Source organism: Stegodyphus dumicola, chromosome 8 (genome assembly GCF_044657685.1).
Source record: "Stegodyphus dumicola isolate Sdum_Otavi_A_Nest chromosome 8, ASM4465768v1".
Lineage (NCBI taxonomy): Eukaryota > Metazoa > Arthropoda > Arachnida > Araneae > Eresidae > Stegodyphus > Stegodyphus dumicola.
Genome location: NC_140775.1, coordinates 191,386,988 through 191,402,266, shown reverse-complemented (window position 1 = coordinate 191,402,266; position 15,279 = coordinate 191,386,988). Strand labels below are relative to the sequence as shown.

Here is a 15,279-nt window from a genome sequence, read left to right as displayed (position 1 = left end):
GGTACACACAGGATTTGGCGACATTCAGGAGGCGATAGAGTTAACATTCTGTATCAGTGCAATGTAATGTTTACATGCCGTTGTTTATGATTAGCACTAAACGCATTATTTTGGTGTTCGCGAGAATTTCCAAAATCGCACCAAGGCCATACCGTATACTAGGATTTTATCGAACTTTTTTAACAAGCAATTCCATTTTCAGAATATTATATAATTCAAAAAGCGTACCTTTAAAATCATGGGTTACTATGCTGCGAAACTACTTGAACTTCATTCATTCAATCGGTTCTTCAATAAAAAGACGTCAAAAAGAAATTAATAATCAAAATAAAGCATGTAGTCCAACTAGGTAGTCAAAATAAAACAGGCACTCTACGTTAGTACGAAAACATAGCACATTCCCGCCTTGTTTATAATAATATTCTAAACAGAAACTTAAAACTAAAAAATACAGTGTTGCCAAAGCATGGATAAGAAACTGTTGAGTTGCTCGCAAGGATCTTGACACACGAGAATAAAATACGATATGTGTAAAATATCATGTAAATAGTATTTTTCTGATCTTGGCTGCTCGCTGTGGGCACTCCCTTCCTAATAATAGCGGTTTTTTTCCCTAGAGTATAGCATACACATCTATATTAAAAAATATTGGCAGATTCTAATAACAGTTCGAAATAAGACAGTGCAATGAATTATGAAATTCATATCAGCAATATATAAGCCTTATGCCAAGCTTAAGAATTTCTTAAAAATATCTAGCTTGCGTTAGGCAACAGTAATGTGAAACATGTGTGATTAGATAGTTATGGTTTCGGTTCGCAATTTGAAAGCTGAGAAATGTGGGTGTTAAAAGTTACTTGTTTCTAGATTTTCTGGAATTAAATATAAAGAATTATAAAGGCTGTTTCATCGGTATGTATGTTATATTCAATACATCAGCTAAACTATGATGAACATTTTCATATTTTAGTCAGATTTTTGTAAGTGGATAATATTTTCTAGAATAGATACGCAGAATATAGGGAGATAAGCAATTTCTGATATAGCTGTATTTATCTTTTAATGCTTGATCTTATTATAGCTATACATATTAAGCTACTACTATTCCTAGTATTCCTGAATATCAAAGAGTGTTTACTTTATTCCAGTTTTCAAATATTGAAATTTCATTACATCTTACAGACGTGGGGAATTGAGGAAAATGGGGAATGCAAGATACTGTTTTTGTTTAATATCAGTGAAGTATGTATATGTGATAATACAATGCAACTTTCACTTTTGAAGATAATATGCAGTGTATAGATTGTCAAAAACGCTAAAATATCTGTTATACTTTTCTGTTGTCAGGACCGGATTCAGAAAGTGTGTATATCTATCTATGTGCTTATATGTGTGTGTACACTCTGTCATACATACCTGCGTACATATATACATCAAATATGAACACATACCATATATTTTATTGGAAATGTTAGTACTTCCATATTTACTTAAATTCACCACCCAGGAAATTAGTTTCTAATGCTATAAAGCAGTTATGGTCCATATTTCTAAACTTTGTGCTAAAGTGCATTTACATTATATATTATTTCATTAGTTTTATCATTTAAATATAATTAAAATGGCTCTTACAAATTTTCAAATTACATATACCTTAATGTAGTAAAGATGAGAAAACTGGGACAATTCATAATTGTTTAAAATTGAAAGCTTCAAATAAAATCCCAGTACACCTACAAGGATTCCATCATCGGGGCTCTTGATATGAGAGGTTTGACTGAGAGTTTCTTCATGTCTTTTGGTTGGATAGGTGATTGGAGTCAGTTTGTTGGCAGTGCCCTGTTTGAAATATCGGTGATTCGAGTCAATTTGTTGGCAATGATTTCTTTGTTGATTGTGAGGATTTTGGCAGAAATTATAGTGAACTTAATCGGGCATATAAAATTTATCTGCTCTTCGCATTAAATGACATGTCAGATAATTTTAAAAGTGCGATGTTTATTTCAAACATTTGTTTAATTCTTCACATCATCTGTATAATGTAGTAGTTGTCAGACCATCAGTCACTATCTGGTACTGGTAGCTTACAATATCATGCTCACAGAAGTTTTAGCTTTAAAAATAATATTAAAAATTATCTGAAATATCAGGTGGAAATAACAGAATAATGGCCACAATTTTTAAAAATTGTTTGTAGAAATGAATGCCACACTTACATTTGTTATGTTTTTCAGTTTTATTTATTTATTACCGTGTTTACTCGCATGATAGTCCCACCCCCGTTTTGAAGCATAAAAAATCATCAAAAGTGTACAATATTGTGTACCTTGCATAATAATCGCACCTGGACTTTCACAATAAAAAATTCGCAAAACACCGCAGCTATTACGTGAGTAAAGACGGTATTAGCCCCAGATGGCTGTTAGTCTTGAAATAAGATTATTTATATTATTCTTTCATATTTAATATATTAATTAACAAACTAAACTATTAAAAGCAATAGATGCATTTCTTAATATTATTTTTTATTTTTTAATCTGATTGATTTAAATACAAGTGCATTTAATGCATGACATTTTTCTTAAAAACATTAAAATTTTTTATAAAATTACATTATATATTTTTCACTTTTTAAATATGCAGAAGATATATATAACATTCCCATGTCAGTCTGCAAGCATATTCATGTAGTATCCTTTAAAATTTTTCACTGTTCCATAAAAGAACCCTTTTGGGCAGTCCTGAAAATATAAACCCTTTCAGATATATTTTTTCCCAATTTAGTTTCATTAATCTATTCATAATTTTATTAAGGTTATTTCTTCAAATAATTTAAATATTAATATTTATATTCAACTGAAATTTTAATGTTTAATAGGTTCTACATTTATACATTATGCATATACACATTTACAGTAATTAATAAAGCATAAAATAACAAAAATGGTATAAGTAGATAGGTAGCTTGCTTAACAACTCGGAATTTTAAGGTGCCTTATTGAAAATGAAGGTTGATCTTTATTTACTGTATGGTACCCCTTGGTTTCTGTTTGAAAAATTGCCAAGTGGTAGTGGCTGTTCATGAAAAACCCTGCTGCATAGAATGGGTTTTTCTGTAAGTTTTTGTCATTAAAAAGGGTTTATTTCTGTGAATATTGCCAAACATGTTGTGATAAATTTAGATTTTGGCTATTTTCTGTAATAGTAACCCTTTCATATAGATGTGGGCTTTTGGTTCTTACCATTCTTTTCAATTACTGTGTTTGGTTGCACATAGATGGTATGGTCTTGGATTTTGAAATTGCTATTTTCTTGCTGTGGGTACCATCATTTGAGTATGTCTGAGGTGGGTAAAAGGATGAATGTTGATTAACAGTGGATGAACCGAAACGACGAAAAATTTAATTGAATTGCTTGCGTGGAGGATGGAGGAGATGATGGTGGGAAATGTAAATGTATGCATGTGAAAAAAAGGTATGTTCAAAAATTCACGTTTGATTTATTTATTTGTCTCTGTGTGTTAAATTTTGTTAAAAAGATTTGTTGTTTAATGTTTTTCTGTTAAGAAATATGTATTTTTGGTTATTTATTACTATGTTTGTGTATTTTTGGTTATTTATTACTATGTTTGTGTATTGTTGGTTATTTGTTTGTGTGTTAAGACAGCGGTGAATTTTTTTTTTTTTTTTTTTTGGTTAACATTATAGTTTTAACTTTGTGATTGATTACGTTGAAGTGAAAATAGATTGATGTGTACATGGACAAAATGAAGGCAGTGTGCAATGCCTAGTTTGTGCAGGTTTTTTTTTGGGGGGGGAGAGTAATGTGCAGAATAGCCCACTTATTTGTTTGGCGCTTTTTACAAGAGTAAGAATTGTTTTTTTGTCAAATTTTTTATTTTTTATTTTTTAAGTGATAATAGGTTGATGTGTACATGGAATAAAGTCAAAGGAGTGTGCAATGCCTTTTTTTTTTGCAATTCTGGAATTTTTTTAAGTGAAAATGGGTCAATGTGTACATGGATAATACCGAGTATGTGCAGTTCTTAAAAACGCGCCAAGCAGCGGGTGATTCTGCACTTCTCCCCCCCCTTTTTTTTTAAAGTTAAAATAGGTTGATGTGTACATAGACATTGAGTTTGTGTGACTCTTTGACTTCTTGTTGCAGTTTTGTGCAGTGCGTGGAAGGATCGGCACCATCTTGAAATTGGTAATTGGTGCCGATCTTGGAGTGAAAAAAAGAAACGATTCACCAGGGAAATACCATAGAGTAAATTTTAACCAAAATAAGTTCATGAAATTTTATAAATAACATGTGTTCACATTAATTTGATGTATACAAATCTGCAATTACATTCATTTGATGTAGTTTACGTTCTTTACTACTGTAACTCAACAAAGAGTCTACGTTCTTTGTCCTAAGCAGCTTAAAGCATTTTACTTTGAAACAAATACCTGTCTTTTTCATAATGTATTTCATAATACAAATAAGCTTCAACAGTAATCAAATTTTCTTCAGTAGCATTGTTAATAAAACTAGAACTTTGTACATTTTATTATTTTTCAAGAATCATTTGAACTGTATTCCTTACACCAGCAGTGGTTTGCTAATTTTAATGACCATGGGGATGCATCAAACTATTCTGTCATCTTAGATAATAATACCTTTTAGGTTGATCTTTACATTATGGTAACTTGGCGTTTTTTTGGCGAAAATTTGGCGACCAACTCTCCTACAGCAACCCTCTATTTTTTTTTCCCGCCGCCATTTTGTCTTCATGAAGTAAAGACATGTTTCTTTTCTTTTTATCTACTGAACACTTCTTCCAACAATCTACTAGCCGAATTACACTTATGCTAGAAATTTTATCTAACAAAACTGCTTAATCATGACAAATATTCACTGCAAAATTGGGAAAAAGTGCACAATACCATACTCCTTACGCGTGTTTCAAAATAACACATACACATAAACCATGTACACGCCGACTTATTTTTACTTAAAAAAACATTCCAGAATTGCACAAAAATGGCATTGCTCACACTCTTCACTATATCCATGTACACTGCTTTTTTCTCATAAATTAGAAAAATTTCACGAAAATACATGACAATTTTCTCAATCTTTAAACCCGGTAAAAAGAACATATATGAAATTACCTGATCGCGAAAAAGTATTTACCCTTTCCAAATATGAACATTTCCACATATAAAATAAATAAAATATCCAAAAACCTCTAAATCATCTATTACATTATACACGTCACCAACGAATTCATACCGCAAGCATTACAAATACTTAGTATCAAAAATTTAAATTATTTCCATGCACGTTTATTTCAACTTAAACGTGTACCAAATTCCTACAAACATAAAATTCACAAAATAACTATCATTTAATTAAAATATCACTAAACCATGTACACGTCGACTTATTTTTACTTAAAAAAACATCCCAGAATTGCACAAAAATGGCATTGCGCACACTCTTCACTATATCCATGTACACTGCTTTTTTCTCATAAATTAGAAAAATTTCACGAAAATACATGACAATTTTCTCAATCTTTAAACCCGGTAAAAAGAACATATATGAAATTACCTGATCGCGAAAAAGTATTTACCCTTTCCAAATATGAACATTTCCACATATAAAATAAATAAAATATCCAAAAACTTTTACCTCTAAATCATCTATTACATTATACACATCACCAACGAATTCATACCGCAACCATTACAAATACTTAGTGTCAGATATTTAAATTATTTCCATGCACGTTTACTTCAACTAAAACGTATACCAAATTCCTACAAACATAAAATTCACAAAATAACTATCATTTAATTAAAATATAATTAAATTCAAAAACACTACTTAAAATATAAATGAGCACATACATTAAATTAATACATACATAAATACCCATTTCGAATTCACTTTAGTTACGGCCATGGGATCCAAAAATTCACGAACACTGTTTCACACAACACAGAATAAAGCCAAATACAAAACTTCCAGATTTTTTCCCGATGTCCCCCCTTTTCCGATTAAAGAACCGTAATTAGTCCATTAATATCACGTGACATATCCCATGATCTCTCATTTCCCTCACACAAAATAATGCGTAATCAGAACTGAGTACTGCTCACATTATTACCAAAGTCCCAGGTAGTAACCTTTATCGCCTCCAAAATGTCGCCAAACTACCAGTTACCATATTGTAAAGATCAACCACTTTTTATTTCAATTTAATCAGCTATTTATGTCACACCTGCCATCCTCTGAAAGGTTATTTTTAGAAAAGCATTAGCAAATCTTTTTTAAATTTTATGCCATAAAAATTGATTTATTCTCATAATTTTAGATGACAGTAACCAATAATAAAAATAAAAGCATTACATAATTATTTAAAATGCACATGCACATTTTTGGGGCCTACAAAAACAAATTATTTTGGGGGGTGAAACCTCATGGTTCTGCGTGCTTACAGCTGTTAATAATTAAGAACACAACGTGAACAGCCATGTTACAAATTAGCATTCACCCTTCCCGCCATATTTTCTTCCTTTGATCCCGAACTGACGAGTCGAAAACCGGCATCTATTGACGAAAACTTCTTTAATTACACGAAAATATTTCTATCTATTCATTGTAAAAATTCAGAAAAAATAATAGCTTTAGTGTAGAATTGGGTGCCCCTTTGATTGGCGGCATTTTTTTAAAAATTTTGGTGATGAAACCTCACTTCTGGTTACCACGATAGTTTTAAATTTGTTTTAGCTTCCCGATTTTATTTAAATGGAAATAGATTGATGTGTACATGGACATATTTAAGGCAGTGCGCAATGCGTAGTTTGTGCAATTCTAGGTTCTTTTTTTTAAGTAAAAACAGATCGATGTGTACATGGACACAGATCTTATGATATTCTTTGACTTCTTATTTTGGTTTCGTGTAGCGGCCATCTTGAAATTGTGACTTCCTGGTGCCGATCTTGGCGTTAAGAAAGAATCGCCAATAAACAAGGGGCACCGAATTGTAAACTTTTACCAAAATAATAATAAATAAGAGAAGAATAATATAAATCTCCAAATGTGAACAACAACAGTGATAATTCAACAAAATGAAGTAAGAGGAATGTTTGCAACCCTCGAATAAACGAACTGGATGAATGTGCTAGGTTACCAGGTTTGAACTATTATATTATCGCAAAAGTTGCCGATGTTTACATTTACCGGGTTCTCTGCGGAAGTGCTTCCAAAAATATATACAAGTTTATATATTTAGTAAATTTAAAGATGTTACTTTTAAAATATATCCTATGGGGGAGGAATTTTATAACCACTTTGAGTGACATTTTGAAATTTCTAGCTAGCAAGACATACTCATTCTGATATGTAATTAAAATTTAGAATTTTTTATTGCTATCTGTCTTGTCAGATTTATTGCAATTTAGAAAATGGCATAAAAATGCGCTTCAAACTAAACTTCTGTCCTTAGTTTTTAATACTTTATTTATTTATATTTTGTGCATACATGAATAATATATTTAAAATATTTTCACAAAAAAAGCAAAATAACTCAAAATATCTGCTTTTAATAAATCGTCATCATCAGTATTGCATTTTGATTAATTATTAGTATTTATAAAACTCGTACCACATTTAATTTGCCTGTATTTCCCCCTTTTTGTACTAATTTTACTGCTTGAAAACCAGGAGGGGGAAAATAGAGGGGTGTATACTATTTCTAATGACGTATCTTAAATGATAAATATAGCACATTAAAAAGCATACATAAAGGCATGCTAATATTATTGTGTTATGTATTTCAAAGCACTTACCAATTTCAGTAATATTCATTCTACTTACACAAAATAATTTCCCATATGTGAATAATTTTACATTGTTACTGTAAATTGGAAGTTATTAAATTGTGCTGAAAAAACTAGGGAGAAAAATATGTGAATAAACACGGTATTTATTAAAATAATTGTAATCAGTAAAAGCATTTTGATCAGTTACATTGCAAACTAAATATTTGATTTCTGGCAAGGTAATTTTCTAGTGACAGTGAAATTTATGTTGTTAGGAGAAAATGTGCTGATAAGTTTGATTTAAAAACTCAAGATTGAAAATTTTTATATTTTATTCTTTTATATTTTATTCTTTTATTCTTTGATAGCATTCAAATAGACTGTTATTTCAGATTGAAATGAATTGATTTTCAATTTTATTTAAAAAATTTTTAACTGATAAATGCATTTAGAAATTTTGATGCAATCAAATTTTTTTAATTTTAATCGCTACTCATGTGGAATCTCATTCTCTGTATCATCTGGGAGTTGGTTCGAAACTTGGTGGGATTCATTTTCATGAGACTCTTTTGATTAGTGTAAAGAAAACTATTGAGAATCCGGCTCTCATCAAGCAATTAGCCGTGGAGACTATCATTGAGATTCCACAATTGTCTTTGAAGATATACACTGATGGCAGTAGAGGAAATTTCTGGCAGTGGAGTGTTTATACCAACTTCTACTGGTTCTATGAAATTTAAGATAAGAAATCCTGACTTTTGTTTGGTTTTTAGATCGGAGCTTATTGCTGTTGGGAGGGGCTTGCAATACACCACGTACCATATTGAGAAACAATTACATGATGTCTCGATTGTAACTGTTAGTCATGCTTTAATCCAGCACCTATCTAATTGGACAGTGATAAGAGACAAGGCAAGCCTGGATATATTAAATCTTATCTGACTTTCTTCTGGACACTCCATCCATTTTCAGTGGATCCCATATCATGCTGGGATCAACAGAAACGAAAAGGGCTGACTACCTGGTCAGGACTGCTGCCGTGGAGGGCGAGGACCCTTGTGGGAATCTCACATATAGTAAAATCTCCTTTCTTAGGAAGATGAAATTAAACCAACTTGGAAGGATCCCTCCTAATCACCTGTGGTATTTTGAAAGAAGCCGAGGTGGGTCCTTTCAGCTATCGCCTAGAAAATATCAGACGGCCTTCTTGCACCTCATGAGTGGACATATTAGAGCACTCACATTTCAGTAGGGATAGATCTTCCCTGAATGGCATTGATGTAAGGCTGACATGGTCACCCCGGGCCCATATTTTAGCTTGCTTGGATTTTAACAAAGATGAGATCCTTCAAGATCTTCTATTGTTTGTTTGTTATATTTTTGGATATATGGAGATTGCCTAGCTTTTTTTGTGAAAATATTTTTGGATATATGGAGATCGTCTATCTGGGAGTAACAGCAACAAATTTTAATAATTATCAGTATAGGAAATATCTATTGTTTGTGCCGTAGACAGTTATTTATTAGAGCACCTAGCACCTTTTATAAGGCATTTTACAGCTCTTAGTGTAGAAATCGTATGGTATGTCATAATATAATGGTTTGTCACCCCTCCCCCAAAAAAATGATTGGGTGGCTATTGTTAGATGTATTCATTTTTATTTAAATTCTGTAATAATTTTATTATAATTGCTTTTAATTTCAGGAGCTATCATCTATGAATATATTGAGAAGCTTCCTGAAAACCTGAGAATCAGAATGAATGAAGACATTTATTCTGCTCAGTATTTGTATAATGCATTGATTGAATATGTGTACTTTGTTATACTCCATGCCCAAAACAAAAATGGCATAAGTTTAAGAAATCTTGAAAAACATGTGAAATTTTTCAAAAGTGAGGTTTCTTCATTTATAGAAACATTTCCTGGAAATGATTTCGTGGAAAAATTGGGAAATATGTTATGTGTAACTACAAGTATATTTTCTTCATCTGAAAATGTGCTGCAAATATCAGATAATTATCAAAGTTTAAAGACCATCATAAGTGAAGATCTAATTATCAGCAAAATTGTTGATTTAGTCCTAAGAGGGATTTGTAATATTAATGATATATGCATGAACTTAAACTTGAATAGTGCTATTTCCATAGAAGAAGAACTTTTATTCACTATCTTAAAGAAATTTCCTTTTTTTGATATCCTTCCAAATTCTACAGTTATGCTTGTTAAGTTTGATGGATTATTAGGTTTTGATAATAGTACATATAGTACAGTGGTTAATTATTTTCAAAGTTTACTACAGAATATTTATACATTTACTTTTGATGAAGTGAGATTGCATAGTGCATTTTTACCTGGCTGTGGTGTTCGTAATTTGCTTATGGTATTTTGCATTCTTAATCATTGCAAACTTTTTAGAATTAAAAGTGGCTTTGTGCATATCAAGGAAAAATTTAAAAAGAAGCACACAGTTAATCTTCAGAGTGATGAACATTTACATTTACTATCTAGACGATTAAAAAAATTAGTACCTTTAGGATTAATTATTCATGAAATATATGGTTATTTTTTACAAAATTGGATTGGAGAAATTGTTCATTTAAAACAAAGTGCGGGATTTATATATAGTATTATCCCATATCATCAATATACATTTACTATTTATTTTAATAAAGCAGCATTGAAATATATTTGCGAGATTGATAATTTAGAGGATTGTGTTGGTTGTCGTGATGTTGTGGAATTTGATGCTAAGTTTTATGGTAAAGGAGATGATGTTAATATATATTGGATAGCCACAAGAGTTAAAATTATTAAACAAGCCATGAAGTGTACTTTTGCTGAACTTAATAGTGACTCTGTAATGATAACTGAAAATATGTATGCTGAGTTATACAAATCACAACCAGCTATTGAAAAGTATTATCTGAGAAAACCTGTGCATGATGACAAACTAGAAGCAAATTTGTTATCTTTTATCAAAGAACTGTTAAATGATCAGTATATGTTACCCAGTGTAATATCTACAAAGACTGATGAAGCATCGGAAATTTATATAAACAGTAGCAAAACTGAAGGCAAAGAAAACATAAAAATAAAATCATGTCATTCAGAACAAATATATAATTTGTCCTGTGATGATACTAGTCTTAAATCAGGAATAAATTTGTTTTGCAACGCAGAACCAATAAATGAACATTTTGCAATGGATAAACTTGTAGTTGACAACAGAACTGAAAAACTGTCTGCATTTCAGAAGCATAATGCCAAAACTGAAAACAAACAAGTAAGATCATTTGATCTAGGCCAGACTTCTCATTTATCTTGTGTTGATGTTTATGATCACAAAGTGGAAACAAATTCTTTTTGCAATGGAGACTCCTTAAATGAACATTGTCCACCAATTACATCAGGAGCTGAAAACATCATATCAAATTCCTCTGAAAGTGGGTTAAATATGAAGGTTAAAAATAGGGAAACTGCTCAAATAGAAACACTTGATGAAAAGCAAGTGTTTCATTTATCCTATGATGCTGAAACTAGTAGCAAAATAAAAACTTCTTTTCATACAAATGATAATGAAAAACTAAATTCTGACTTAAGCTCGGTAGAAGTAAAAGTGTCATCTAATATACATCATGAGTATTCTCTAGGCTGTGATATTAGCCCTCAGCTTTCTGAGATACTTGAGAAAATGAATTGTGATAAAGCTGAATCATTAGTACTAAGGGACTCTTATGAAAAAGAAGCCAATATGCATAAATATAAGCAAAAATTCATATTAAACCTAACGATCCAGAATCATACTTTTATGTTTGGTTCAGTCTTATTGATAACAACTGGTAGTGGAATAGCAACAGCTGAATACAAAAGCATGAAATTTAAAGTATTTTTCAGGTCAGAAGCTACCTATCCCAGCAATTCTTTAAAAAGTTTGGAAAAAGGACAAAAACTGTTGATGTTTGTACCTTATTTTGAATATGATAATTCATTACATATTGCAACATTAGTATATCCTTTAAGTCCTGCAGAGATAACACTTAGTGAAAAATGTGCATCTGTAGATGATTTTACTGTAAATTATTTCATTCCATCAATTAACAAAAATGTAAACGATGTGTACTCTTACGAACTTGTGCATGTTTCACCTATTTCATACATGCTGAATCATAAAGTTCTTTACGATTGCTTCAGTTTATATATTAGTTCAAATTCTTCATCTTTTTTTAATGATGAAATATATGAACATTTTCAGGTATTATCCACAAGGTTACATAAGAAAAAGATAGGTGTATATAATGTGGAATTAACTGCATGTATATTTTTAAGAGTTTTCCATGCAGTGCTTGAAGTTAAATTGAAAAAAGTTTCTAAATCAAATAAATGTCAAAACTATAATAAATTAAAATACCATAGAGAGTGCAATAAACAACGTCAACTTAAAACTGAATTACCACTGTTAAAGGGAAGTGTGACTAATAATAAAGTTGTAAAAAGTAGTCCTATTTTTCAAGCGAAAGATATTTTGGAAGACAATACTAGTACTTTAAGTTCATATAAATCTTGTGACTCCATAAAATCTTCTGATACCTTTTACTCCTGTGAATCTCTTGAAGATGATTGTGAAGGAAGCGTTTTGGAAAGATATTCAACTCAAAAATCAGAATTAGATCCTGATATTTTTAAGAAAACTTTATTAGCTGAAAGTGAACATATAGTCACATTAAATACAGACCTGTGGAAAGGAGAAAGCTTTTTAAATACAGTGAACGCCAATGAAATTCGACACTTCTACCGAGTTGCCAGGATCTCTAAATTTACTAAAAGAAAAAGGGTCAAATGCAATAGTAAAGAAATGTATTTGAATTTAAAATATGTGCCTAGATTTAAGCCCTGTGCCAAAAAACATTTTTTTCTTACTCAAGCTAATTTCAAGAACAAGCCAGTTGTTAAAATTCCAGCTCAAATTTCTGTAATAACTAATTCATGTTTATATTTATGCACAAATAATGAAAACTATAAAACTGTTCTTACCTTTCCAAGAAAGATCATTCCTGAGAATATGTTGAAGTATTTGCAAGTGAACACAGTTGTAAATTTAATTATAATTCCCAATGTAATAATTAATTTGTCTGAAATTATATCGATGGAAATTTGTAATTGAAATAATTATTTATACTAGTTTATATGGCATCTACTCTGCTTCATTTAAAAATGACTGAATTTTGGTACCATAGGTGTATGTTACTTTGAGATACCTAAAACAATTATAAAGTGTGAAATGTGTTTTTGAAATAAGTTTCTCTATTTTTTATTTAAAGAAAACTGCTGTAGTATGAAAATATGAAAAATTTTAATTCCCCTCTCTAGCTGGCAAATATAGTTCACTCTTATGGGGGGTGATTATTAATTGTATGTAGTTGGAACTTTTATGTATACAGATAAAATATTTTAAAGCTGAAACAGTCATAAATTTTCAGAAAAATTTTACTTTTATAGGAAAAAAAAATTAATTCTACATAGATAGAACTATAAAATATTTCAAAATTGGAACAGTCATATAAATTGTACATAACTTATGCATTATTTTAAAAGCATTTAAGTAAGTGCTCATTTATTTATCAGAAATAATTAAAAGTCTGTATTTACTGTTTCTCTTAATTTATGCATTATATCATCCATGGATTTCAAAATATGTTAATGTGTAATTTAAAGTAAAAAATCTCATATGATACCTGTGTGGAAGATATTTTATATATTCATTCAAAGCAGTATAAGAAATTTTGAATCATTTCTGTTAGAATTTATAAATTTCATATTTATAAAAAAAAAATAATAGCCATTAACTCATTTTGCCAAAGTTCCATGTATTTTTCTAATTAATATAAATATGTCTAAGTATATTTCTGCAAATAAATATATGATCATTTTTATAAATAAGGGGGAAAAATGAATTTATTGAGAATGAATCAATCAGGATTTTAAGGAGCACCATATAAGCATACATGATACATACAGAACCTATGATAAAATATAAAGCTGAAACTAAAACTACTTGTTATAAATAATAGAAATGTCATCATATATTTGATTTTAGTGACCAAAGTAGAAATACATTGAGAAATTCAGTTTTTTTTTCGGGGGGGGTGTTAATTCTTTAATGTAGATGGCAGCATGAAGAGAAAATTTAGTGTAATACAGAAATTAAATGTTAAGTATGTTGTATTATAAAAGAGGTACAAGATATCTGAATGGAGTTTTTAAAATTTTGATTTTTAAGAAAATGTTTTTTCTCCTTGAATATTTCTTTCTTACATCAACATTTTGATGCAACAATTAATGTCAAATATAATAATCAGCATAATATATGTGTATATAGGGCATGATATTGTTAAATATTTTTATTTTGTGATAAGCTATTTACAATTTTTTAAATCATATTTCCAAAAAATATGTGAAGTGGATTTGTTTAAAGATAAATAGAGTAGTACTTTTATGTTTAAAATTATATAACTATAAAATCTTGTTATTTTTATATAATCTTATCAAAATATTTGTTTATACATTATGTATTAATTTGAATAAACTTACTCATTTTTTCCTTCCCCTTAACCTGTTATTTATAAAAATATTTTCAACAGGCTTTTAAGTTTGCACTTATTTTTAAACTTGAGTCTTTCTTATCAAAATGAATTCTAGTCTTGAAACATATCAGGTAAAATATTATGCCAAGATATTTAAATACTGAAGTGTAATTAGTGCAATAATAATATTTTTGAGTAATGTAAGCATTCTGATTTTGATATTTGTTATAAAGTAAAGATATTTGTAATTTTTTGGTATAAGTATATTTTTATTGTTTTAATCTCAGTAATAAATGTTTTAATAAATGTTTCATTGAGTTTTGATCTAAACTTTTGTATTCATTTATATTGCAGATGAATGAAAGAATTTTGTTTATTCTTACTTTGCAGAAGGGTGGGATATAAATGCTTTCTCCCCATTTAAAAGCAAATTTTATTAGTTTATATTGTTAAGTTTTATATGCTTCATGTCTAGATTTTCTAAATTTTATACAATCGATAAGAATCCAACTTCCATACCCCAAACATGAAAATGCTTAGTAAAAAAAAATAATCTATATTAAAATTAGCTTTCATTAAAATTATTCCAATGAGACATGACATACAATAAAGAGCATCGACAGTTTTATATTTGTATTTACACTAAACATTTATTTATTCAGATTGGAATACTTGTTCAAAGTATTGCATACCAGGGCTAATTGCCCATGGGTAAGCTTCCCCATACGCAGTTAATGTTACTTCAAGAAATATTTCTGATAGAAATTTACTGATCTCTAATTACATAATGAGAAAAACTTCCTTCTAGCCCAAGTATCAAAAACAGTATAAAAAAATAACTGGGCCTGCTGAGTTGTGTATTTTATCATGACAGAGCCA

General features: G+C 29.8%; 1 protein-coding gene and 1 long non-coding RNA gene across 3 annotated transcripts in view; one reads left to right on the top strand and one right to left on the bottom strand.

Moving 5' to 3' along the window:
- Positions 1–365, bottom strand: part of LOC146996059 (uncharacterized) — a 116,283-nt gene extending 115,918 nt beyond the window's left edge. The window contains exon 1 of the long non-coding RNA XR_015042822.1: positions 229–365. This is a non-coding gene — a long non-coding RNA (uncharacterized LOC146996059). The remainder of the gene's footprint in view (positions 1–228) is intronic.
- A 239-nt stretch (positions 366–604) lies between these two features.
- Positions 605–14,711, top strand: LOC118184691 (uncharacterized). Of its 2 annotated transcripts, none has more exons than XM_035354404.2 (2): positions 605–912; positions 9,523–14,711. In XM_035354404.2, the coding sequence occupies exon 2, from the start codon at positions 9,576–9,578 to the stop codon at positions 12,978–12,980; it is 3,405 nt and encodes a 1,134-aa protein (XP_035210295.1). In that variant the 5' UTR covers positions 605–912; positions 9,523–9,575; the 3' UTR covers positions 12,981–14,711. The 2 variants fall into 2 exon arrangements, with proteins under 2 accessions (XP_035210295.1, XP_035210297.1); XM_035354406.2 differs by lacking the exon at positions 605–912 and adding an exon at positions 933–3,474.
- Positions 14,712–15,279: the final 568 nt, after the last annotated feature.